The sequence below is a fragment of the Temnothorax americanus genome, unplaced genomic scaffold (genome assembly GCF_048541705.1).
Source record: "Temnothorax americanus isolate GAGA-0224 unplaced genomic scaffold, ASM4854170v1 Scaffold11, whole genome shotgun sequence".
Taxonomy (NCBI): domain Eukaryota; kingdom Metazoa; phylum Arthropoda; class Insecta; order Hymenoptera; family Formicidae; genus Temnothorax; species Temnothorax americanus.
Window position 1 is genome coordinate 946,335 of NW_027509242.1, and position 27,201 is coordinate 973,535.

Here is a 27,201-nt window from a genome sequence, read left to right on the forward strand (position 1 = left end):
TACAGGGATATTACACAGACGGCTGTATACGTAATAATTTACAATTTATATTAAAAGTTTATGTACAACTTCTCTCTCAATGCGTATTATTGCTTTTAAGCCTAGACAGATGCTCGTTATATGAGCGGATTTAGGAGACATTATTTGCACAAAAATAGAGAATCTATTACCTATCCAAAGAGTATACATGTCTAAATTACTATTTATAATTATTAAATTATAATTTTTTCAATACATCATGAAATGAACGTAATGCGCCATTGAGTTTGATCGATGAACTCTGAAAGAGATAATTTGTTCGCATAAAAAGAGTGCTTTCAAAGTTATCGTAGATAAGTAAATTATAAAAGATACCGCACAACGAAAAATATAAGGAACAAGGAATAGATATTAGCGATTAGGACTGAGAAATCCTAATCGCCAACATCGGTTTCTCATATTTTTTCACTGCGCGAGGGCCTTAATACGCGAGTTAGGATCTATGCACCGCAAAATATGTATTTGCTATTCTCAAATGTAAAAAGTAGATTGTGTAAGAAAAACATTAAACAAATTGCTATAAACTACGGCACTCGATATTGTCTCTCATCTTTCTCTGACATCCCTCAAGGATTTAAGTTCAATTTGACAGCTTCTTGTCGTATCACAGAGATGAGTTCTTGGTTTATTAAAAATATGAACCTCAGTCCTGCAATCTGTAAAAGGTGTACATAGAAATGTAAAATAGAAAGATTTAATTAAAAGAACATTTAGTTAGAAAAAACAAACCTTTATTCGAGAGAAAACTATACAAATTAAATTTGTTGCGTTTTACGCAATAATCACGTAATAATATTGATGTAATAGTTACCTCAATTACACTATTGTTATTCAATTTCATCTTGTTGCCAGCCAAGATTGGTCTGCTGTCCACGAAAATCGGTCGCTTTCCCTCGGATGACAAAAAGAAGTCTCCATTGTTCCTTAAACGGATGGTACCTTGTCGACGCGAAACTTTCCACGCTGGACCTTCCAAACCAAGATCCACGTCGACGGTATGATCCTTCGTAGAACGTCCTACACTTATCTGGACAAAGATACAAAAAATGAGATGTAAATCTTTTAAAATATGACAATAAACTTCATTATACATAAATAATATTAACGAACAACCATTCTACGTTTGCTTCTTACCTCTCTGGATCTCATGAGATATCGGACGAGTCTTCCCCTTAGAATGGCTAAGGTTTGATTATCAAATTCTGGTGGATTGACACCCGTTACGCTGTCGACAAGTACCTGCCATCTACCAAGCTCGTTTTCCAATACTTTAATTTCTCTCTTGTTCTTCCTGTCCGCCGTTGCCAATTCGGCGTCTACCAATTCATCTTTCGGTTCCATCAATTCGGTGTCGTTGATCATATCTTCGGCGTCCGAAAAGCTCAATACGTGTTCACCTCGTGGTAAACTTTGCACCGTCTGATCCGGTAATAGGTGATACTGTTTCATCAACTGCCAATGGCTGTGTAACGCCTTTGCGGTCCTCGCTGGATAAAACGTATGCGCATTTGCTTCGAGCAATTCTTGAAACACTTCCAATGTTGGTTGAGAGGTCTGACGAGAAAGATCGCACACTCATAATAATGCAGTCGTTCGAGAAAAACACATTGAAGGCTAACTCAGTAATTAATTTATGCAATGGATTATTTATGCTTTCTATAAAAACATTTGTCATTTAGAATCCACTAACACCCACCGATTTAATAGTCCCCAACAGCTCCTCCTCCGCTTTGCTGTACAAAGTTCTTGCTTGAACACTGGCTATTAGTTCAGGATGCAAATTACGCATAGCTTGCACAGCTACGCGTGAAACTGCGCTATCGTATAATAAAGCGTACCATCTTTGCTGTATCTCCTGCAATGTGAAGCGACAGGAAAATTTTGTACCTCGATGGACCTTAAACAAATAATAAGAATATCAGAAGCGTGTCTATTCTCTTAGCGACGCGGAAGAAACGAATTAGAAGCAAAAAGGAGGTGGAAGCTAAATAGACAAGTACCATTCTCAAATCATTCGTTTGTTGCACACCGATGATCAACGCCAAGTCGTCGGCAGGTTTCCATCGTCCGAGATCTTTGGTGGCGTTGATGGAGTGAGAATGATTTTTACTCTTCTTATTCTTCCGTCCAGGATTCGAGCCGCTTGGCCTGCTGGGCCTGCGATTGACTCTGTCCGACTGTACCAAGGCGGTCGGTATCGGTATCGGAGTAGGTAGCGTCTGCGTTGGGAGAACATCCATGGGAGAACAACCGGCAGTTACAGAAATCATTCGCGATTTCGACGTTGACTTGGCGCTCGTGGCAGGCGGTTGCAGATTGAACGTCGTCTCCACTACCTCATCGTCGAACTTCTTGCGTTTTATCGTGCGCGAGGAGCTTTGGAGGAAGGAAAATATCAACAATAGAGGTATACTCTGTTTACAAAACGCATGCCTCGGGCGTCAACGCGATCGATACGTCCTACCTTCTCCGTTTCCCCGTTGATAAAGCGTCCAGAGCCGACGATCCGATGGGGATATTCAGAAACCCGTCCACGCTGTGCGTGAGTCCACTGTGGTTGAGGCTGGTCGGTGTCGGTATATCCATCGTTCAGCAAAGCGAACGCGGAGACCGTGAAACCGTGAAACCACGTGACTTCTGCCCGACAGACCTCGGTCCTCCTCGCGAACAAATCACCACTGTTCCGATATATCGCGTTGCGTCACACTCACGCAGCTAGTCGTGTTCAAAATATCAACAAACACCGTAATATCGACACAACGCACTCGGGGCACTCGGGCAGTTGACGCGAAGTGACACGGACACTGACGACTGACGGACACGAAGTGAAGTCTGGTGAAGTCGTATCGTAGAAGGATAGAGAGAGATAACGTGGTGCGTGGTGCGCGAGTGGTGCGACTCGACGAGACGGCGCGAATCGATTCTCGAGCGGTCGATATACCGAAGGAGGCGCGACGTCGATTGCGATTAGTCGCAGGTCGCAGCTCCCGTTCGCAGGATTTTTAAACGCGCGCTCTATCGTGCGTACGTATAAATTAATTAATTAATTAATTAATCGAAACGGGCAACGCGCGAGACGTTACGGAAACGCCGTCTGTAATTTCCACGACGGATAAAAATTACGTCGTGCTGTTTTATCGGACACGTATCGCTTTCGAGTTTCACACGTGTATTTTAGAGAGAAACGACGGAATTTTTTTCTTTTCTCTCTTTGGGGGGCAATCTCGTTTTCGATGAGAAAAAAAATGGCGTTGGGAGGATCAAGGAATGTTAACCTCGCGCTAATGTGCGTGTCCCCGACTCGCCGCATTCTCTCGAGGGACATTCGAAAAAGGCGGAGAGAGAGAGAGAGAGATCGTACGTTCTCGCGGATCTCTGGATCGGTCGCCGCGCATGCGCACCAGGCCCCGTTCGCGCGAGCGATCGGATCACGCTGGGCACGCTGCTTCCTTCCCTTCGTGCACGGTGCAGTATGGCCCGCTCGATTCCGGTTGTTCTCGTTGTTACCACGTTCGCGCGGCAGGCTCTCCGTTCACCCGCAGGCACGGCGCACGGCAAATAATCACCGGCAGCCATGGACGAGGAATGGGGTACGTAAAGCGAGCGTGTTTGCATCGTCTAATCGCGAAACGAGGGGCGATTCGTCTCGCGAGGGAAGACTGTGACTTTTTAACCTCACACCCCTTTGCTGCGCCTTTTGCAGATGTGGACGATGTGGACAACGTCGAGGCGAAATTCGACCTCGCGATGAGATCGAACAAGTGGGAGGGCGAGGACGAGGAGGAGGAGGTCAAGGTAATGCCGACTTTCCGACCGACCGCGGACCGTCCCACGCGTGTCCGCGTGCGGTTCCCCCCGCACCTAACCTATACGGCGAACACATGTTTCCCACACCGCGCCTCTCGGTCCTCTCCCGTGCCCGTTAAATCTCTCGTGCCCTCACCCGCATCGTCTGTCAGAACGACACGTGCCATCTTGCGATTATCACGGTTGCGAGAGAAGGAGAAATTTATTAATTATACACATGCATAAGAGGACAAAGAAAATTAAAACCAAGAAGGAATCGCTCATGGAGTGTTTTTTTTTTTTTAATATACCTCCTTGCTCCATATATTTTTTGTACTTGGTAGAATCATTCATATATAAGAATGAATAAGTAAAATGCATTTAAGGATTTATATATTGAATAATTCTTTTTTTTTTTTAATCTTTATCGACGTGTACTCCAATATTTTCTTTCAGTTGTTAATCCTTTTGTACAAGGCTATATTTAATCACACGCATGGATAGTTAACTTATGAATAATAGCTTTTTCTTATATCTTGCTAATATGTAACCGTTAATTTACTTGGATTAGTTGAATTGCTATTGTACATTTTTATCGGACCTTTATTAAATGCATTTATACTAAAATTTAATTACATTAAAAGATTTTGTACACACATTGGTATAAATATATATTAAATACCTAAAGTTTGTTACGCGATAATGGTGGCACAATATTATTTTAAATTTACGTATAATGACGACAATCTCTCTGTTTCATATTAAATAACCTCACCTAACAGGACAGCTGGGAAGATGTGGAAGAGGAGAAAAAGGATGTAGAGAAAAGGGATGTAGAGAAACCAGCAGAGGCCCCAAAAGCAAAGTCGAAACCTAAGAAAGCATTAGCTGAAAGAATTGTGGAACATGAGGTTGGTTTCGATGCTTAAGGTGCGCGATTCTATTTGTATAATTTTACTCGTGTTTATTTATATATGTAAAAATACAGAAGAAAGCAAAGGAGGAAGCTGAGAGAAAAGTGAAGGAAATGGAGGAGTCGCTTACGCCAGAAGAAAGGCGAGCTGAACTGCTAAGGCGTCAGAGGTTGCAAGAGGAGGCGGACTTACGACTGGCGATGGAAACTTTCGGTTTGTCGACTCTAGTAGACTTTAGTGATCGTAAATCACATAAAAAAGAAAAGAAATGACTTTTTAACTAACGATCTGACTATTTTATACTGTGAATTGAATAGCTTTTTTTTTTTTTAATAGCTCTAATGTAGTAATTTTTATCTGATATCTGAAATAGACATCTCTTTTTCTCTCAGAGTTATGTTAGACGGCAGACGCTTAATTTGATAAAGAGAAATCTTTTGATAAAATATTCTTATCTTTTTATTACTTTATATATCGTAGGCGCACATTGTCATTGTAATACTACACAGCTGTGTTAAAAGATTACTCTAAATATGCATGGAACGATATATAAGCATTTTTGCTTTCTAACAATGATAATGACTATTATTTTTATATAAGTATGATATTTTTGACGAATTAAAAAAAAATATTAATGTTAAACTAACTATTTGGATTGTGGTGGCACGCAAGACGAATTGTTATACATATACGTTAAATTAAATCGTACAGGTATTGTACAAGAATATCTTGGAAAAAAAATGCTAAATGCGCAACATACACGTATACACACGCATGGAATATGTACATGTGTCTTTCGTAATATTTTTATTAACATTAATTTAAGATTGTGGCATAATAGCTTTACATAATTGTAATTATTATAGCCACACTAGACTTACGATCGGTTTATGATAGGAACTGCATCAAACAGGGGCAGACAGACAGACAGAGAATATATATACAAGCATTTAAACTTATTACAAGCTCTACATTTAAATTTATCACTGATGTTGTTGTATTTTAATAAAAGTTGCTATTCTATGCAGTTTGTTGTGTTTGCATCAGTTTTTGTAACCTTGTCTCTCATCTGTTATCTGTCTCCTGTACCGTTCCTGATTGTCTCTTTTGATGCATACATTGTAACATAAATCTATCAAATGCAATATGAGTTGTGCGTCAAATATATAAAACTTTATATTTGTTACATCAACCTTATATAACTCAAAAACATAGTATATTTAATTATAATTACAAAATAGCAAAGTATCTCTCCGCACTTTTATAAACTTTATTATTATGCAATTTATCGGTGAAGGAATTTTTACAAAATATTATATTTTCAATAATTTAACGCACGTTTTAAGTTGACATGAAAGATATTACTACATTAGTTTTGACATTTGATGAAAAATCCTAATATTGATGTGCGTTACATGTATGTGTGTTATTACACAATTTTATGTTGCAGGTGTGACAAATGCGACGGAAGTATCGGCAAATGAATCGCTCGATACTATGGTACCCGATACAAAAGAAGAATTTGAGCAATTTGGCACAGCACTTTTACAAAAAATAAATCAATTTAACAAACACGCAGAGTATCCACCATTTGCAGAAGAACTTATAAAATCCATTGCTCTTAATTGTTAGTATATCTGTTAACGATCGATATCTTAACGAACGGTAATGTCACTTTCATCAATAATTTTTATATTTGGAAACGTTTCTTTATTCCAGTATCGTCAAATTACTTGAAGAAAGTGAAAACTATAGTTGACAACTTGCTTATCGAAAAGCAGAAGATGGAGAAGGGCGATAAGGCGAAAAAGAACAAGGGGAAAGGAAAGGCCAAGCTCAAAATCGAGGGTGACAACACCTTGTTAAGCGAATACGGTGATTATGTATATGACGAATTTGACGATTTTATGTAGCGACTTTTCACACATTCATACATTCTAGTCGCCTAAATACACGCAGAAGAATTATTAATTTGCAGAATTTATACAGAAACTTTATATTTGTATTTTCTGCATATTGAATTGCAACAAAAAATGTACAACGGTATAATTTACAATCCATGATATCGTTCACACCTAAGATGAGAAAAAAAAACAACAGAAGTGAAATCTAGCATTATAATATTATCGGCGAAAATGCTTAAAAATGAACACTTTACCGATAGCTGCGTGATAATGTCGCATTGACACGCAATCACTCAGAACAGTTAGAGGTTCTACGACTTACTGTTGAGTTTTTTCGGATTTTTATCCGCGCGCGTCTATCGTTGTCTATTTTCAATTTTGATGTTAATATCAGTAACGATTTTAGCTTGAAAACATTGAGATTGTCGCGCGTCGTACGCGCGATTCTAACTTATTGATTTTATGCGTATATTAACATCAGGCAGCAAAGGATAGAACATTTACGTCCTTTTGTGTTGTAACCGGATTTTGATTTGTTAAAAAAAAAAGAGAAAGAAAGAAAGAAAGAGGAAGAAACTCCCCTTTATATAGCTGCGCCATAGCAGACTAAAATCGTGTAATTATATTGTGGAAGTTTTATATAACACAGCTTATATATTCATAATGCATACACAAACACACGTACACGTACTTTTATTGAAGATCGATTAGAAATAGATCGGTTGGTTTTGAAAAGAGTATATTCCTAAATAAAGGTTGATTATAAATTACGCCTCTACGATTCTTGCTCATAGTTTATTACGATTGTACATTCATCGCGGGGGAGAGATATCTTTTGTATTTTGTTTCAACTGTGCGTTTCTCCATTTTGTAAATGGTATCTTTCGGCTGTTGATAGAAAGAAATTGTCTACTCTCTAAATCGTTCAGCCTAGAGAAATTATGCTCCCGCGTTGCGATGCACGCAGGAACGGGTGATATGTATCGGGGGGGGCGGGAGAAGGAGGGAAGTATTGCGAAAATAATGTTCATAAATCCATATGTAACGATGCAGCATTAAATATCTGAAATCTAGAAGATTTCCAGACAAGCGAGTTATATGACCACTTCCCGAGATCTCGAGATCTTTCTTTGGGTATTTACTGCTGCGCAGAGATTGATATTGATTTAATAAACATCATTCATTTGACTCTTCGTTTTTTTTATTTTTTTTGTATTTCGCAGCTCGTCGAATAGGCGAATTTTCAATGTTAAATCCCCTGTCTGTACAATTCTGTCAATTCCTGTGCACCGTTTCCTGTTGTATCGATCGTTCAAGTTTGGTCCATTTTTTTTAGATCGTACAATTTCTCAACTCTGTGAGATGAAAGAGAATACCTGCTACTCCTGCTAGTCCATTGTTGGGTTCACCTGTATGTACATACGTACAGCATGTGGCTAGATTGATTGGAAATAACCTATACTCGTGCCGAGTTTCTCTTTCCCTTTGCTCGCTCGAGAATTGTTGCGGTAAAAGCGTGAAATCAGTAATTATGTACTCATTCGTGAGTTTACGTGCACGCTAACTTCCAATTAAAGACAAAAATTGTTAAAACATGAGACAATTGATTTCATTGTCATATCGTATGCGCTTATTCTAATTCGTCGAACAACATAACCTCAAGGTTTCGAAGAATGTCAAATATCTCGCAACGTAAAAATGATGGGCATTAATACTGGTTTAAGTACATTGCGATAAATAAAACCCATATTTTATCGAATTAGAAAATTTCTTCTTTAAAATTGTATTTAATATATAATTAATTTTCTAATGAAATAAATTCGAAGTGAAAAATGACACCACGCTAGCTTTATTTCATTTAAATAAAAAGGTATCGAAATATGCACAATTACTTGTGAATTTTACGTTTCTACCATGGCATATTAATACTGTAAAAGAAACCAAGTCTTTTTTTATTTATATTTGCGGTCTGTGTTGCGCGAGAAGTATATGACTTTGTAATATAGATACTGGTTGATGATGTGAAGGAGATACCGAGAAACTTTCGAGATAAACGTCTTATCTCAAGTTTGCGTGACCATCGATCATTTGTATATAAAGTCGTTCGATTTAGGAAATGGCGATAACTGTGCGTTTACTATCCCGCAATGTAAACAGAGCGTTTTGTCAATCTACGACCAAATGTATCGTCAATTCCAACTCGGATACGAGAGAATCGAGGGATGGCGCAATCAAGGATTGGAGAGTGGAATTGTACGACACCATGAAGGTGCTGCCGAATTTCATCAGCGAGAAAGAGGAGGATATCCTGGTGCGAGAGGTTGACCCTTACATGAAACGACTGCGCTACGAATTCTCCCATTGGGACAATGTTGGTAAAACGCGTGTGTTTTTATGTTTCTCTGTATATCTGGATTGTCTCGTCGTGAATTATATCAATATTTTGGATCATCGCAGGCGATACACGGCTATAAAGAGACCGAATGGAAGAAGTGGAGCGACGACAGCTCGTTGATTCTCGACAGAGTTCGCAGGGAGGCATTCCCACCGGAAACGATGCATCTCTCACTCGTGCATATACTAGACTTAGCTCCTGACGGATGGATAAAGCCGCATATTGACAGTGTCAGGGTAATGAAACATTATTTTTATCCCCCGAGAAGAACGGCGCAATATTTACCGATAGCAACTTCGACCAAACTTTGATTAACTTACTCAATGATCAATATTTGCTACCTTTTGTTCTTTGTACCGTATACCAATTCTGCTTAGGTGGATAAAATTATCATTTCTTGTTGTTTAACGTGTGAGAAAGAAAATCAGGTCAGAGAACAATAGTTGGAAGTGTTGCTTCAAACAATTTCAGTTGAATTAATTGGCCATCGGTCAAGTTGATCAAAGTCTGATTCAAGTCGCTTTTAATACGATTTTATTCAACACTTTTTGATACGATTTCTCTGAAACGTTTTACAGTTCTGCGGGGGCATCATTGCAGGATTAAGTTTGTTAAGCGACAGCGTGATGAGATTAGCAATGGATGGACACGAGAAAGAACGCGTTGCGCGTTTCTTGCTACCGAGGAGATCGTTATACATCATGAGGTTCGATTTATCCGCGATTGTTATCGTGGGCGTTCTTTTTCATCATTATCGCATCATTATAGGTATATTTGTGCATTTTTAGCGGCGTCGCAAGATACAAGTACAATCACGAAATCCTCAAATCCGAGGAATCGTACTTCGAGGGACGACGCGTACCAAAGGGCAGGCGCATCTCTATAATATGCAGAAGCGAAGCTGATCCCGAAGTTACTTAATTTGTTCAAACGTCGCGGTGTCAAAATACCTCTGTAAATATCCAATCGCGACTGGTAGGAACAAAGGATTGTCAATAAAGTATATTGTCCGAGATTGACACACGACATGGAATATTAAAACTCACGTTCAATCACGTCGTTCAAACTCGCCGCGACGAGTGGACGGTCCACGTGATCTCGCGCGGGACGACAGGTAGCGCTGCCGGTCGAGTCGCCGCCGGGGATTCAATCGGCGTGGCGCGGCGCGCGGCACGTCTACGGGATCGTCGCTCGTCGATGGCGGGGCCGTCGTGGTCGTGGGTCGTGGGCCGTCGTACGAAACATGGCGTCCGCGAGGTTATTGCTGTGAGTGCTGTCCCGTTTTCTGTCGTTAAATGCGGCATCGTCGCGCGGACTCCGGTCTGACGCGAAGCGTCGTGTCCTCGGGACCGGCGAGGGCGTCCGCTTGAACCCCGCCGCCACCCGGGTCTCGGGGGCCGCTCGGTAGGCGCGATTAATCGGCGGCCAGGCAGCGAGGAGAGGAGACACAGAGCCCCCCCGTCAACGCGGAGTGGGCGCTTGTGGGTATACACGCACCTTGACGCGCGGGACCAGCCTGGGGACCGAGCTCCGTCAGCTCCGAGCGTGTCGCGACCTTCTTCACCGTCCCCGGCCGAGTTGACCGTTCCCGCGAGCCGCGACCCCCGCGGCGAGGGTTCCCCAGGTAGGGCGAGCGGGGCACCCCGTGCGCCGCCGCCGCCGTCGCCGCGCACACGGACACGCGCTTCAGAATGCCGGTCCCCCTCGTGATGAGATTGTTTTTGTACACGGGGTGGTAGAGGCGCGAGAACCCGGGGGAGAACGCTCGCACGTTCCTCGCGCCCCGATGGAAAGCGGCGCGGTGGCACCGACGTGGTCGCGCAGCATTGTCCGATTTCGCAGTCGCCGTAGCGCCCGCGACCGAGCGAGGCCGATGTAAACGCGGCCGACGGTGTTCCGGAGGCACGGGACCGCGTGTCGTTGTCGAGGATGCGCCCGACGACCGAGCGACGACGATAATACACATAACGTATGATCCCAATGTATCCCCACCGTCGGGAAGCGGCAAGGTAAACATTAAGCAGAATAGTTGGAGAAACGGGGAGTGCCGACCACACTGGGCACGTTTTTACTTTCCTCGTTGCGTGAACGAAGTAGCGAGATACCGTCGTGCGCGCGGAGAGAGGAAAAGGGTGTGATTTACGCTACAGAAGAGAGGAGCAAGGAGAGTGTTGAGCCATATGCCGCCAGCCGGGCTATCGGCGAGAGGCTTGTCTACCTTGATGGACCACGGACAACCGGATGCTCGTCATCGGAGCGAGCGTTTCCTATTCTACTCAGAGAATGGCTCCTCACATCCTCACAGTCCAAACACGGCCAACTCATCGCCACGGTATCGGTACAACAGCAGAACCAATAGTCATACCGCTAGGTAAGGAAAACAGGTCACTCTGGGATGTCGAGTCTCCACGAGGTATACTCCTTTGATAGACGTCCCATGCATTTGTCACAATTTCTTCTCGCAGTTACGGGTCCACACATGGACGTACGTCTAGCAACAATATGTCTGATAGCAGTGTTTCTGACACGCATAGCGGCGGAACTGCGAGAACTATCTCTCAACAGACTAGTCCATCCCACGGCACACATTCCTCTTCTCAGTCGCGGCAGGACAATAGCGTCACTATCTTCACGGCTCTCTTCGATTATGTCGCTCAGGGTGAAGATGAGTTATCCCTGCAGAGAGGGGAAACTGTCGAGGTAACTTATTTTCAAACGATAGCACGTAACCGTTTTATAGTAGCGTAACGTAGGAGAGTACGAAATTACAAGATACAATTGTTATTTCCCACGATAGGTTTTGTCTAAGGATGCTAAAATCTCAGGCGACGAGGGATGGTGGACAGGAAAGATTCGTGGAAAAGTGGGAATTTTTCCGGCAAACTTTGTTGCAGAGGCAGAAAGCATCGATCAAGTTTCGTCGGTGATCGATAAAGTTCAGCCAATTGAAATCGACTTTGAGGAGTTGCAACTGGAAGAAGTTATAGGAGTCGGAGGATTTGGAAAAGTATACAGGTATATATACACCTGCGAACTAATTTATAAAATGCACAAACCCATTACGTTTTAAAAATATTTTATAGATTCCCGAAATATTGATTTTAAAAAGCACTAAAAATAATTTCAAGATATATAAGATATTTCATCGAGAGTCTAAATGATAAATTTGTTTACTCTTTCTAGGGGCTTTTGGAACAAACACGAGGTAGCTGTCAAGGCTGCGCGCCAAGATGCGGGCGAGGAACCTAGTGCAACATTAGAAAACGTTCGACAGGAAGCGAAATTATTCTGGTTGTTGAAACACGAAAATATTGTGCAATTAGAAGGAGTGTGTTTAAAAATGCCCAATATGTGTCTCGTGATGGAGTACGCTCGCGGCGGCAGTCTTAACAGAGTTCTCAGTGGCAGAAAAATAAGGCCCGATGTATTGGTCGATTGGGCGATACAGATCGCGAGAGGGATGGATTACCTTCACAACAAGGCACCCATAAGTCTTATTCACAGAGATCTAAAAAGTTCTAACGGTAAGATATTTTAATATTAATTAATGATAATTTGTGTTTAGTATTAATAAACAAGATTCTGTTACTTTTATTCTAAATAATCTTTTTTTACATCGACAGTATTGCTAAGTGAGCCGATTGAAAATGACGACTTTCAATACAAAACTCTGAAGATCACGGACTTTGGTTTGGCGAGGGAAGTCTACAAAACGACTCGTATGTCTGCGGCGGGAACGTATGCCTGGATGGCGCCGGAAGTTATTAAAAAGAGTACTTTCAGCAAAGCCAGTGATGTATGGAGGTCAGTTCTCATTGCCAGATTTATTATTTAAAGATTGCAAGTAGCATTTAAAAAAAATTTTTTTCTAGTCGTTTATTAACTGTGTTTTCTTCCCATTAAAGTATTTGATATATTTAATAATAGCTATGGCGTGTTACTGTGGGAACTTTTGACGGGGGAGACACCGTATAAAGGTATCGATGCTCTGGCTGTAGCATACGGTGTTGCTGTCAACAAGTTGACTTTACCTATACCATCTACCTGTCCTCAACCATGGAGTCTTCTCATGGAAGGTAAAAGCTTCCATGAGTAACATTTAAATAAGATCAAGATATTTCTTCTGAAATATCATACGCGCCTTCTGGACGAATATAATACTAAAAGTGATTATTATACAGCATGCTGGGCATCGGATAGTCACGCTCGACCGGGATTCACGGAAATCTTAATAGCTTTGGACGAAGTGCGCAGTGCATTCGCGGCAACGCCACACGAATCTTTTCACACGATGCAGGAAGATTGGAGGCAGGAGATCGAACAAGTTCTGCATGGACTGCGCATGAAGGAAAAGGTACACGCTCTATTTAATGTTACGCTAATTATACATTCTCGTATATCAAATCATTCGATGTGATATAAACGGTCATAATTGTGCAAATAATCTTTGAATTTTATATATGTATGTGTATATAAATATGCATAATGAATAACATTTCCAATCGTTATTTTAAATGCTTTGCAAAGGCATGCCGTTCTTTAGAAGAGGTAAGACAAAAGAGTTGGTTAATATATCGTTGTTAGAGAAAGAATTATATATTTATTTTTTTTTCATTTTTTTATTAATTAAAAAATAAATTATTCTAAATATGATGAAAGGTTTAAAAATTATTATTAAATTTTCTGACGTATTTTCTTTTACTCATAAGGAGCTGCGCTGTAGAGAAGAGGAACTGACGAAGGCACAAGTGCAACAGAGACAGCACGAGGAAAATTTGAGGCAACGGGAACAGGAGTTAGCCGCGCGCGAGATAGCCATATTGGAGAGGGAGCTCACCGTGATGATCATTCAACAGCAAAACACGCCTACGCCAAATAAGAGACGTGGCAAATTTAAGAAGTCGCGATTAAAATTAAATAAGAAGGAACCTGGAAGCAATATTAGTGCTCCTTCGGGTAAGAATGTCTGCCTTTCTTATACTTTTATTACGTGTGCGATCAACAAGATTTCTCAGATTTTATTTATCTGCACGTAATTGTATTCTCTGTTTGAAACATATGTTAGACGTGTATTGTGAGTTTGATACCGGGGGCGTATTGTTTAGATTTTCGTCACACGATCACCGTTCAGGACACGGCCTTGGATCGAGGCAAAGTGAGGAATCCGTCGAGACCGAACAGTCCCCCAGGCTCACCCAGCATCCCGAGGCTCAGAGCGATCGCATGTGAGTAGCTTCTTACTTTGAAATACCGCTTTTAGTAGTACCGTGATTATGACAATGTATTGTGCAATATGAGTGAATTTACGAGCGAATCAAACGTATTGGAATTGTAATCGAACAATTTGAATGTAACACTGTTTGAACGTGGTAGACACTTTGTACTTTTATTCGTGTCGATATTTTTTTTTTTTCGGCATGGTGTGCACAATCATTGTTTATATATATATATATATATATATATATGAATACTCTTCCATTTTATTTTCTATTCTTGCAAAAATCACGATTACTTTGAGCTAATGTATTATTTTAGTATATACTCATCAATTGCTGAAATTAGCGTGCACAGTTATACCGTTTGACATATACAGTCGCTTTCCGAAGAGTATATCCGTAAAGAAGCTTCATCTCCGCGCCGAATAAGCGAAGGAGATGAGAAGAGTAGTTAGTATCGTAGTGAGTAGCACTTTGTTTCTTTTTCTTTCCCCGTTTAGTACCGGCGGACGGAGTTAAGGGTAAGACTTGGGGACCGTCGACGCTTCATCAACGTGAGCGCGGGGCTATTATCACCCAGCCGCCGAACCCCGCCTCTCCTGGCGGCAAACGCTGGTCCCGTTCCGCGCCAGATCTCGAAAAGACACCTCTGCGTACAGCCCTGTTGGCGAACGCACACCGCTCCCCGCTTCTGCAGGAAATAGGTAACCCTACCACCAGAAAATTGTACTCCTCGGCCAATAACCTGATAGACAATCAGCCAGGATGTAGTAGCTATAACGATATACCGCAAAACTCGCTCGACAGCATCGTGCTGGGCAAGTACTGCGACATAGGCGAGGACTTTGTCATTTTGGACAACGACATATACGAGTCCGTAGTCCTGCATAACAAAAATCCCTCGAACAATCTTAAGGCCCATTTTTCGGAGGAGCCCTCGATAATCAACGACGATTACCCGTTAAAAGCGGTAGGTCACCGCGCGGCCGTCACCGGGGTCACAGTCTCGAAAGTCCCGTCGCCCAAGTGCCAAAAGCCGCCCGAGTGGGAGCCCTCGTACTCCACGAATTTCGTGCAGAACGTAGCGTCCACTCTGGTGGGTACCGCGAAGCGGGTCAAGAGTAAGAAGCGCGACAGGAGCAAGTCGAAGGAGTCGAAGCGCAGGGACAGTTCGGAATCGCGGCTGGCGTCCCTGGCCGAATTCTTCCGGTCGCCGTCCGGCTCGCGTAAGAGCTCATTGAATTCACCGCGTAGCGGCGAGCGAAAGAACTCGGTTACCATCAAAATTAACGACTACGACGGTCTGGAATCGAGCCCCGAGAATTCTATCGGCGGCAAAACCCAGCAGTCCCAGCACAAGTCGCGCATTTCCAAGAGTCCGCTGCGGGTGTTGAATAAGATGAAGACGTGGGGCAGCCGCGACGCGCTCGACGACAAAACCACCGCGGTTAAAGTGGAGTACAGCGTCCTGGAGAACGTCATATCTATCCCGCAATTGAGCCGTCGCGACTCGGGCGAGCAGCCGGGCAACGCCGGGGTCGCGGTGCCCAGGTTCCTTGCGGCGAACTCGCGCGAGGGGATAGACTTTGAGAGCCTCGAGTCGGAATTGTGCAATTTCGACTCGGAGCACTCGAACGACAGCTCGAGGTCGAAGAGCTCGTTGGGACCGTATCACGAAACGACGGGCTCCAGGCACAAAAGGTCGCCGATCGCTTTCGAATTGGACGCGTCGCCCGCGAAACCGGTCACCACCGCGTACCGTGGTTTAGACCATGGCATCGAGATGAGTTCCTTTTTGCATCACAAGTCCAGAAGTAACGAATACTTGCGCAGCTGCGACGGCGACATCGTCGCGCAAACGTCGTCGCCTGGTTGCCTCCAAGAGGGGAACGATCATCAGAGCCCGCGTGCCAATTACAGTCCAAAGAGAAGTCTGCCCGCGTCTCCCCCGGATCACGTCGGTCTATGTCGCTCGACCTCCGAAGACACCGACGTCGTGCCTAAGAATTTCGCTGGCGAACAATTCCCGAGGAAGGGTGACAAGTAGTCGCGCGCGGCTTCGACGAAACGGATGTACTCCCGCGACTTTTTACACATATACAGGGCGTTCCCGTGCGTGCTGCGCTGTCTCTCTTTTTATTTCAAAATTTGGATTCGATCCCTTTTGGGACACGCGGGTCGTACAGTATCCGTGATTCGTTTGTGAAGGAAGCGCAGCCGAATTACGAATGCCCTGTATTTTTTTTACAAGAACGCAAGTAGAGCCTGCAGCTCGAAACGCATTTCGATGGCATGCCTCCTTTCCGCCGCACATTTCTTTTTTTACATGGTATTCGAATGACTTCGTACTGATCGTGTGTTTCTATTCTATCGCAGGCCTCTCTGAGGAAAGCATCTACCACACCCGTAAGTTTTCTCTTCACGCAACAGTTGTTATGTCGTATTTCTCACTAATGTTTCTCCTCCCATCACCTCCATTCACCTATTTCCTTCTATCCAGACTTTTATTCCGAATTTTATTTTTTCCTTTTCTCACTCTCTTTTTTTTTTACCGAGCGACGGTTTGTATTGCGTATTGTAAAGCTCTAAGGCAAAGATCTCAAGTAGACAATGTCTTTTTACTTTCGTAACTGAACGTTTTGCAATGAAGCCTTATCACGTAGTTTATTAGCTATTGCTTAGTGGTTGATCACATAGTGATAAATGCATGTGTACACCGATCGATAGTGTCTTTTCTCATTGTCTCTGCCAATTTGTTTGCGGAACGACGCAATCAGATTTGTTCCGGACAAATGAACTGTACGGACTTCTCGTGGACGTCTGATTGAGCGATACTCTCGTTGCCCCGTTAATGTCTCGCGTCTATCACATAGTATATTCCCAGGATCATTTTATCGGGATGGACTTGGTCTCCTGTGCAGCGTGAACTTATTCAGACTTGCGAGGTGGTTTGGATTAGATTCGGTAAGGGACCAGATTTAGAAATTTAAGTTTAATTCGCCCCTCCCCTCTCCCCCTGTTCTACGACGAGAAACGCGAGGAAGCTGGTGTATTTGCGAGGTTGCCTAGGGCTGCCTCGGAAAGACGGAATTGTCGAAAGTATATCGACGCACCGAACCCTTAAAACGTTTATGCAGAGGGCACGGACTTGTTTCTTTTCGTTTTTTTTTTGTATCTCCACCCTTCCCCCTTACGCGCTATATAATTTACGAATTATTTATCCTAATTTAAGCCGATATGTGATACTCGTAGTCCGAGTAAGCTAAAATCTAATGAGAATATTAAAAAGAATATATATTAAATATGTATATGTATACACACAGTCTTTCTGGTGTTGGTTCTTTTCTGATATTTATCTGGAAGACATAACATTTCTAACAAGCAGATCTAACAGCCCACTACTACGCGAAAGAGAGTCACACGCTTCGTCCATTGAACCGCAAAGTTCAACTTTAACGGTACTTTTTTTACATTGGAGCGTTATCAGGTTGTATGTCTGCATAGTCATAATTTTTATCGAACGAAACGAAATCAAAATTACATCACATATATATTGTATAGATAATTGAAAAGAGAAGTAGAGAGAGAGAGAGAGAGAGAGAGAGAGAGAGAGAGAGAGAGAGAGAGAGAGAGAGAGAGAGAGAGAAAGCGAGGGAGAGAGAGAAAGACAGAGAGAGAAGTATATATTTGTTAACGTAGCTTTTCTTATTTCGTTGTCTAATGTGCATTTAGATCGATTGGAAATTTATTAATTGTTAAATACAACTTTCACAGCGAATTGTTCGTTTCTGTATTTGTTATGCCAAACTTCCAACGTTTCCGAGAGCAAAGATCTTTTGCACACATCACATTCGACACATGGAACCACACGCACACACTTGTATTTAGAAATAGAAATTTTTTTCAATAAAACCTTTTCAGTTGGACACGTTGAATTTTGTTTTTTCGTTTTGCCGAATTTTTACGCTCGGTCTCTGGTGATAATTGCTTTGTTATATTTGACGATAACAGATTATCGGCATAATATATCTCTTGTACTGTCATTTTACTAGCGTTCGTGCACACGCTGTAGGATTTTTAAACGATTACTTTTATTTATAATGAAATATAACAGATTATATATTCATTAACGCTTACAACTGCACATGTGATGTGAACAGGATTATACAATGTGCCGAGAGAAAGAGAGAGAGACGGCCGAGCGTAAAAAGAAAATAATCCTTGCATGCTTCCAGTAGGATCCTAACTGTTAACTCCGATTGGGTTTGGTTCCTTTCTCTTCCTCAGGTCCTAGTCTCGCTAAGGAGTAAATATTCGCGTGTTACATTTTTGACAGTTGCGAGAAACGCAAACGTTAAATGCTTCCGCTACGATTAATTCCGGCTTTATGTGACTTTGTTCTTAGTCGTTTTGTTTTGAGTCGATGAGAGTTGAAAAGGTGAAATGAGAAAAAGAATGGTCGTAAGTAAAAAAATGTACAAGACAGTATCTGTACAGTAATTTATCGCTCGATTAATTACAGACTATCCTAAGTAGCGTTCGGAGTGTTCCATATTTTAGATGCGAGCACAATGTCTTTCGGATTTATCTCTAAACAACTTTGAGAACGTAGTATGTATCGCACGAAATCTACATTATTAAGACAAAAATTAGTAGATTAGTAGAAACATTTATCTTATGCGTTGAACTTTGCTTCTGTTTATAAAAATTGGCTAAGTCTGATATCAGCAGTTAAGGTATACTTGAGGATATTTCACATTATTTGGAATGTTAAGTTTAAAAAAATACACATGTATTTCATTATTATATACTCTTTGTTGGCTTAGCCAATTTTTAATATATGCCTTATATGTTGTACAATTTGGGTGCATACCTTTTAACGGGATTTGTTCTTAGTGCCAGTAGAAACAGCTAATGCGTGAAGATAATATTTAATTTACGTTTTTACATCTTTAATTGCTTGCATGCATGTAGTAATAATAATGAGTAAAACTAGTAAAACGACTAAGCATGCGGATTGTCGCGCTACTAAACACTGAGTCAAAGTTTTGAACGTATAAAAAATGTATTATTATATATTAAAGATCTAATTAATCGCGCGGACAAGGTAAGCAAAACGTTTTCCCGATCGCATTTACGAATTACGAAGAGGGAGAAGAAAAAGGGGCGTGCATTATGCTTATAAATGAAACCCTTAATTTGTCACTTGTAGATTCGCTTAAATGATCCTATTACTCTCGCGAGCGGACCGTGCGAGAGTGCTACGCCTCTGTCATCGCCCCAAAAAAACAACCTGAATATCTTTTATAGATTATACAGCATTACCGCCCGATCTGTCGGCCGATAACTGGATAACCTCGGAATATCCTCTGAAGCCCGGACTAACCGGGCCCTACATCATGCCGATGCCCGTACCCATGCCCACCCTCTACAACGGCGAAACGAAAAAACCAAAGCTAAGCATAGTCGAGCTGGTATTGTACAACATCGCGGCGATGCTGGCCGGTGTAGCCACCGGCTACGACGTGAGAATGTCAAACATATCCCCGATACATCCGCGCCTCTATCCACGGATGGGCGAGTGCGACGAGGATCAGCCAAGGTGGTGGTTTCAAGCGGACACTGGATCGAATCGCAACTCCTACCTCGGCGCCGATTACGAGTTCAGCTCGAGCAGCGGCTATCCGCACAACACTTATCACGGACGGGCACACCATTGCAGGTAATCTGGCAAGGAAAGAATTTTTTTTCTAAGAAAAGAGGAAGTGATTAAGCAATGGCAGCCGGTTTAATCTACACATGAAGCGACAGCTATACTCTACTCACATAGATTAACGCAGTTATCATTGCAGGCCGTTCCTGAGTAACATGGGTGGCATAGCGCCCGGCCTTCCATCCGTGGCGATGCCGGATAAGCCGTTGCGCTTTACGGATTCCCCGCAGCACTATACGAGTAGCACGACGGGTTCTAACGCCCCGACGCCAAGCCCGAGAAGGAAGAACAGTAGCAGCACCAGCAACGAGGATGCGTACTCGCACGATGCGGCCCGCGTCGATCGTATGGAGAGGGTGCCGACGATATATATGGGTAACGTCGCCCCATTTCCGGATTATGGACCGCCAATGTATACCGTCGTACCACCGGAGTACTATCGGCCCCCTGAACCGACGTATTTCATACCTGCGGAGTATCAGTAAGTATTAATAAAACATGTATCAGAATGATCGCAAAGTCGATGAAAACTTTAGTAGCGTATAAACTTTGCTTAATTAGTTTCTTCTAGATTGTAGATACAGTTTTGAAACCGACTCGGGGGAAATCGAAGTCATGTGACAAAGTGTCATTGGAGCACGGTTTTAGATCAATAAGAGGTCTTTCGTTGCTTTTCAGCGACCGGATGCTCGAGTGCCCCGAGTTCCCGCACGCGTACGACAATCCGAGCAGCATGAACAGCCCGGCTAGGCCGGTGTCCAGGCTTTTGCCCTACACGCATCACCGCACCTCGTCGAACGTCTCTAACGCCAGCACGTCGAGCCAGAGCAACGTTAACCCGACATTCCGGCTGGAGGACGAGGACGATTATGGCGTGTATTCGCCGATACCGTATTACCAGCGATCTTCGAACGTTATCTCCAACTTGACGACGACGTATGGCGGGAGTATACTTAATCACGAGTACGGCTCGCCGTTGCTGACCCGTCAGAACTCCCACGACTCCAACTCGAACTCCGGTGAGCGGCCGAGCAATCTGGAGGTGGTCACGCGGTTACGCTCGAGCCTGAAACGATCCAGTTACAATCCATACAACTCGCCGAGCAAGAGCGTGAGCAAAAACAACTCCGGCTCGGGCACACCGACGAATCCAACACCGCCGGATTCGCTCACGTCCGAGGACTCGAGCTACGTCTCCGCCAAGGACAGTCAGATTTCCATCGGCCGGGTACGCTTCTCGCCGGTAACGTTCGATCGCGATGGCGTATCGGCACGCGAAGCCCACAGAGAAACGCTGCTGGACATCCCGGTTCACGGTCAGAGCCAGGACGTCACAGTGCCGCTGCAGGCCAATCGACGCCTCAATCGAAACAGGAAGCCGAGCATCTCGGAACTTGAGAGGGAGTTCTTGTCATAGCACTGGCTTATTTAAGGCCGCGCGGCTCCCTCTCATGTAGGACCAGCTGGACCGAGCGGGTTCGTCGATATTTTATCTATTTATCGATATTTCTAGCGAATGGTAGTCCTAGGATCGATCTCTTTATGCCTCCGATTATACAATTGCGATTATGAAATCTTATGATCGTCGACTGGAAGAATTTGCAAAATGAATTGCACGTTATCGAAGCACTGCCTCTCGCGGACGATTCTCAATGGTAGTAGTACACTAACAAGTCTGGGAATTATTACATTCCATACAACACACAATCCAGCGAAAAAATCACGTAACGTAGCATAATGCGTGATTGGACGCGAATTTTTAATTTGATAACGCTAATGATATTTGATATACGTGTCGCGAGTAGAAATGTACCACGAGCGAAGATTGCGACGCGACGTGGTATATATTCAAATTGCATATTACTCCGAGAATAAATACTTTTCTGCAGAATATAAAGTGTATCTTACAATTTTAATAACAGATACTTTGACTAAAACAGAATCGATTTTGTTTTTGACGGTTGATACAAATTCCCAGATTGGCAGTTAATTAATATAGAATATTGGTATACATGGAGTATCATGTATACCACTATTCTTCTATCACGATAATTTGTATATAGAATGAGGTAATACCTATTACCATCTTAATATCTCTTAAAAATTAAAATTAATTAATTTTTAAGTTAATTTTAAGATGAAAAGTTCAGGCCTTAAAGATAATTTAGAAAGTAAAGGTCATCATATATATATAGAGTGATGGTTTACATAGCATGCAACTTTTATTAGACAAATCTTTTTCTAGAGATACTAAAAGTAATAATTGCCTCAGTCTATGTAACGATATCGTTGAATAATAAGTATATACTCGAAATTATGCAATTTACGTTCTTTGTGATTTATTAAGACATTCCAGAAGCGTTATATAATTACGGTATGTCAACGATACACGTATGTTTAAAGCGCGAAGAGGAAAGCGGTAGTCGAGCTCGCGATAGAGAGAATTTATTGGGATGTGTACGTATGTAATATGCAATTCCGTTAGTAAGATTACAGAAGTGGACGAAGAACAGCGTTCTTTTCTTCGGCAACTATCGCATTAGCGACATAATGGCGTATTCGTTTTCGATATTGAAATCGTATCTCAGCGTAACGAAAGTTGTAAGTTTGTTTCTCGCATTTAGTACGAAGTTATGTTGTGTTCCTCATAACGAAACTCTGGTGATATTCGGCTCGGCGCAATATAAAAACATTCCAGGGAGATTTGTTGGAACGTAAGGAACCGTTCTACGCAATACGGAATTAACCACTTCGTCGGATTTTGAATTGATCGAGTTTAGATATTCGAAAGTCCCAAAGTTACTTCTTCTCTCAGAGTTTGTGATAGATGCCAACGGAGTGAACGTCGATTCCGCATTGTTTAAACTGGTCCAGTTAGGGTGAGAATAGGCTTTCTTTTATCAGATAATGTATTATGCGTTTAAATAGCGTATACTGGCAGTTTTACTCTTAATTTTCCTATTAGAAAGTACTGGCAGCAGTCTCGTGAAAAATTGTATAAATTTTCGTGCGTTTTGTGCAACTTGAACAAGCAATTCGCGTTAATTATAAATAATGCAAGGGCAGCTCGAGTATTGTATATTAATAGGGACGTGTACGGTTGTTTTAGATGGGTAATCAATCGGTTCGAACTGAAGAACAATCACTATTTATAATCTAATTTTATGCTACTTTACAAGCTACGGACAGCTACAAAGTATTAGTTGTAGTATTATGTACTTAGCCGAACTTATCCGCGATTATGTATTAATCTACAGTATTTCCGACATAATCTCTCTCCTTCTCATCGCAATCAGTGTAACTAGTCATTGTAATTGTATTTGAAGATGTACCATTGTCATTTTGATAGCGATACGATTCCATTTTCCTTCGTCTCTCGCGATGGGCTAGATTGACGAAATTAGACAAAACTCTTTATCGTCTCTCTATGTACTCACTTTTTTCGACACTTCTATTTCCAGATTTCTCTCTTTTTCTCTGTAACTTTAGAAACTCGTACGCTGAAGAAAAGGAAAATGTTGCTGTGCCGCTATTAAAATAGTGCCACTGCTCAATGATACGTTCATCGTCGTTCTGTTGCAATGCACAATTGGAGATGTACACGATTAATACATCCACCCAGGTACTTCCACCCCTCGATTAACGCCAATCGACAAAGCGTACGATCGATAGTACGCTTACGAATGCGGAGGACATGTACAGTTTAGCATTTTCGACGTTTAAACGTGAATTTATTATGTGTCGTAGCGACGGACATGATTAAATGGTCGCGCCTTGCGCAGCTGTCACGCTTCTTTTGTACCTTATGAAAACAGCGCGCCGCTTTATGAGCAATTTAAGCGTCTGTAGAAAGTATTCAAAGCGTGAAGTCGCGTGCAAATAAATACACAACATGCGGCTGTGCAAAACGCGAGGTATATTCGCTGTAGGATCGTTGTAGAAAGAACGATCCTTCTAACAATCGTTGTACATATAGAAGAAAAGAAAGCGCTGAATCATTATTACTGTTTAAATAGCGACTACTCATACATTCCTTATACAGCTGACGCGTGTTGTACGATATCCACGACGCTCCTCCGAAAGATATTGACGACAAAGGCCGGGGGTCAGCTTCGTGGATATCTTCGCGCCAATTATTGCACCAATAACGAATATAAGCAACTTCGGCAATACGGGATACCGAGTCAAGCGTGTCTAATGGGAGAGCAAGTCTCCGCTACTTTTCATTGATTGGATATAATTCAGGAGATATTAAAAAACGCTTGTGTACCCCGTGCTGCGTGCTTTATGTGCCCCGAATGTACATACGGATCGCTGAGTTAACTAATTAGAACGCGACGCACGTAATCTTAATTTATTGGCATTACGAGATGATGGGGAGATGCTCGAATTTAGTTTTGAATCTGTAAACTAATCAAAGTTACTTACGCTATCTTTACGCCGCATTCGAAGCAATCAAAACGTCTTGTTTGTACTTTATCAACCTCACGTAGCGTATAACGAAGTCACGGATCCTTTTTTATCTTCTTCGTCGTGAAAGCTGCTTCTCGTTTACACTGTTTTCCTAAATGACGATCATCAGTATTGTAGATGTATGCTGTGCGATGTACACGAAATGTGTTGGAGGAAAGAGAATTTCTTTGGTTTAGTTTTATCGTGGACGATTCGTTTGGCTGCAACGAGGAAGAAAGAACAAAATCAGTCACCGATAAAATCTTTCTGACAATTTTACGAATATGATGGAAATGCATCCAAGTTTTTCTTAGAAAACAGAAAAACGGAGATCCATCAAATTGATCGCGTTTGCGCAATTTACAAAAAACTTGCAATATTAATTGATTTTTCTTTTTTCGTATTCGTAATAACTTTATCGAATTATATGGACAACGCGCGAATTATATGGTGCGAGCGAAATTTTTTTATTAATTAATAATTATCTCTTTCTTGCGATACATTTAATGGGTATATCTTTCTACGCTGTGCGAAGGTAGGTTTCTGCGGTGCTATCACGTACTTAAATACGTTAAATAAGTGACACATAGAAATTCAAAATGCTTCCAAGATAATAGAGAGAGAGAGAGAGGAAGAGTGAAAGAGAAAATGTTTGATGAAGTGTTAGTGAATGCTGATATTCGAGAATAATTGTTAATATACATATATATACGATAATAATTATATAATTTTTAATTATACAAAAATATAAAATGTTCGCGGCAGCTATTATTGTGTAATGGCGTATCCGTCGCCAACAGTGCTAGTCTAAGCTATATTTATTTTTTATATATATAAAACAAACACCTTAGCCTAGAGATTAAGGAGATAAGAATCCGATTTTATACTTTATTAGAGAGCATTTATGGAATATGTTTGACTCGTTGGGCAGAACGTGTATAAGAAACGTGTGTTCAGAATAATTCTATATTATATATAATGAGATAAATTACGTTGTATCATATCAAACGCAACTGAGGTCTCTTTATATATATATCAGTCTATAAATATATCTCACTGTAAAGAAAACTCAATAAATTTATCATGTATCGTTCGTATGATATATATTAATAATATATACCAATGATAGTAATTTATAATTTCTCTTAGATATCTTCTTGATACATATAATTCTAGTTTATCGGACTTAAAAAATTATATAAGAGAAATAAATTTCTTCCTTCAAACCGGTTAATGTTTTCAATATCAAATAATCGATAATATACAATATTAAATATTTTTACATTCTTTTTTTTATCCCCTTTCTCTCTGCCATTTGTTACATACACGACGCACTTTGATACAAGATAAATTTATGACAGGGAATTGTAGGGGAAAAAAACATGTAAATCACAAACGTAATGCGAGACTCTGTTTAACACTTGTTTTTACGTAATATATATGATATGCAACTCACGTTTACACAATGTAGTCCTCACTAGTTTAGTTAGACCTAACGAGTGGACATCACCGGTCAAAGGCGCTGAAACAAAAAAGGAAAATACTCATCAGCCTCGTGAAACATATGATACGACAAGATCCCGTTGCTCTCTGAACTGCTGTTTCTTATAATGTCGCATTTAAAAAGTGTAAATATATATACTTTACGACGTAACGGATTGTATCGAGATTGGATGCCGCTTGCGCGAATTAGTAAATTGTACAATAACAATCACGACCAAGACGATTAATTGTAAAACGAATTGTCTCATCATCGATGTACACACATTGTGTGCTGTGGTAGCTCCTATTTGTACGCTTCTGGCGTGTGTAGAAAGTTTAACGTAATGTATTTCATAAATATATAAAAGCGATTTATCGACGCGGGGCTATCACAGTTTGGTATATACATATATAAATGCGCGAAATTGAGTTTTTTTCCCGTCACTATTCCTTTGTAATACATGAGCTGTAAAGAATGTAGGACGTAACAGCAACTCGTCAAGTCGCAGGCAATTTTTTTAAGCATTGGAGTAACTCTGTAGTTTATATAAGTATGTTTAAGCTAAGTGCAATGTGTTCCACGTGTATTTAAGTGAGAATAATGAATCGCTTCGGTGCGCGCCTTAAAGTAAACGAGAAACATCGCGAAATCCAAAGCTTTCGACGGGAAATTCTTCAATGTAACATAACTTTTACACGGCGATTTCGCGCGAGTTCGGGAATATTTACTTTCCATTCGGGAATCGAATCTTTTTACCGATCTTCTGGGCGACGATGTGCAGATTGCCAAGCACGACGAGCGAAGTCGCACAGGATCGTTTTTATCTACAAGCAGGAAGTGAATTAATGATATAACGGACGAATGAATATTAATTGCACGACGAATCCCCGAGAACTCGATTGTTTAAATGCGGAAAATATATCGTAATAATATATTCTGTCTTCGATTTTTTTATGTGTTGTCTTTCCTAACGAAGAACTCGAGATACAAGGGAAGTGTCTGTATGATGTCTGACCTGCACTAAAAGTTCATGTATTTTTCCAAGTATTGTACAAAAATTACACTATAAATATTAATTATAAATATTAAAAATTATAAATATTAACTGGAGTATATATAAAAATGATAATAATAATAATAAGAATAATAATAAAAAAGTAGGTTTATTATTTTATTATTTTACTATATTATATTATTATATTATGGTAATATTTTACGAATTATAAATAATACGTTATACTTACTCTTATTTTTACTTTTATTCTTATCATTATTTTATTAATATTATTAATAAATAAT

The 27,201-nt window shown here is 41.3% G+C and overlaps 4 protein-coding genes and 1 long non-coding RNA gene across 10 annotated transcripts; 3 read left to right on the plus strand and 2 right to left on the minus strand.

The window, feature by feature from the left end:
- Positions 1 to 27: 27 nt before the first annotated feature.
- Positions 28 to 2,925, minus strand: Rcd5 (microspherule protein Rcd5). Its single transcript, XM_077422309.1, has 6 exons — positions 2,504 to 2,925; positions 2,040 to 2,415; positions 1,736 to 1,936; positions 1,174 to 1,593; positions 851 to 1,066; positions 28 to 695 (listed from the first exon to the last, which is right to left on the minus strand). Exons 1-6 carry the CDS (start codon positions 2,623 to 2,625, stop codon positions 606 to 608), a joined length of 1,425 nt encoding a protein of 474 aa, XP_077278435.1. The 5' UTR covers positions 2,626 to 2,925; the 3' UTR covers positions 28 to 605.
- Positions 2,926 to 3,444: 519 nt separating this feature from the next.
- Eif3j (eukaryotic translation initiation factor 3 subunit J) lies at positions 3,445 to 7,831 on the plus strand. The gene is made up of 6 exons (XM_077422368.1): positions 3,445 to 3,629; positions 3,743 to 3,834; positions 4,608 to 4,736; positions 4,814 to 4,952; positions 6,190 to 6,366; positions 6,459 to 7,831. The coding sequence occupies exons 1-6, from the start codon at positions 3,614 to 3,616 to the stop codon at positions 6,650 to 6,652; spliced, it is 747 nt and encodes a 248-aa protein (XP_077278494.1). The 5' UTR covers positions 3,445 to 3,613; the 3' UTR covers positions 6,653 to 7,831.
- Positions 7,832 to 7,914: 83 nt separating this feature from the next.
- LOC143906339 (alpha-ketoglutarate-dependent dioxygenase alkB homolog 7, mitochondrial) lies at positions 7,915 to 10,057 on the plus strand. Of its 4 annotated transcripts, none has more exons than XM_077422414.1 (5): positions 7,915 to 8,054; positions 8,757 to 9,014; positions 9,101 to 9,274; positions 9,617 to 9,744; positions 9,827 to 10,057. In XM_077422414.1, exons 2-5 carry the CDS (start codon positions 8,760 to 8,762, stop codon positions 9,957 to 9,959), a joined length of 690 nt encoding a protein of 229 aa, XP_077278540.1. In that variant the 5' UTR covers positions 7,915 to 8,054; positions 8,757 to 8,759; the 3' UTR covers positions 9,960 to 10,057. The 4 variants fall into 4 exon arrangements, with proteins under 4 accessions (XP_077278540.1, XP_077278520.1, XP_077278513.1 ...); XM_077422394.1 differs by having other exon boundaries at positions 7,967 to 8,513; XM_077422387.1 differs by having other exon boundaries at positions 7,967 to 8,151; positions 8,650 to 9,014.
- A 174-nt stretch (positions 10,058 to 10,231) lies between these two features.
- On the plus strand, positions 10,232 to 26,836 carry LOC143906264 (mitogen-activated protein kinase kinase kinase 11). 2 transcript variants are annotated; one of them, XM_077422224.1, is made up of 15 exons: positions 10,232 to 11,409; positions 11,504 to 11,738; positions 11,836 to 12,053; positions 12,222 to 12,562; positions 12,662 to 12,842; positions 12,966 to 13,114; positions 13,220 to 13,392; positions 13,566 to 13,586; positions 13,748 to 13,994; positions 14,144 to 14,263; positions 14,755 to 14,958; positions 16,631 to 16,660; positions 19,565 to 19,976; positions 20,107 to 20,448; positions 20,646 to 26,836. In XM_077422224.1, the coding sequence occupies exons 1-15, from the start codon at positions 11,219 to 11,221 to the stop codon at positions 21,382 to 21,384; spliced, it is 3,603 nt and encodes a 1,200-aa protein (XP_077278350.1). In that variant the 5' UTR covers positions 10,232 to 11,218; the 3' UTR covers positions 21,385 to 26,836. The 2 variants fall into 2 exon arrangements, with proteins under 2 accessions (XP_077278350.1, XP_077278355.1); XM_077422229.1 differs by lacking the exon at positions 13,566 to 13,586 and having other exon boundaries at positions 10,233 to 11,409.
- On the minus strand, positions 17,833 to 20,219 carry LOC143906353 (uncharacterized). 2 transcript variants are annotated; one of them, XR_013259491.1, is made up of 2 exons: positions 20,081 to 20,219; positions 17,833 to 19,981 (listed from the first exon to the last, which is right to left on the minus strand). It is a non-coding gene; the product is annotated as an uncharacterized LOC143906353 (long non-coding RNA). The 2 variants fall into 2 exon arrangements; XR_013259490.1 differs by having other exon boundaries at positions 17,833 to 20,004; positions 20,081 to 20,213.
- Positions 26,837 to 27,201: the final 365 nt, after the last annotated feature.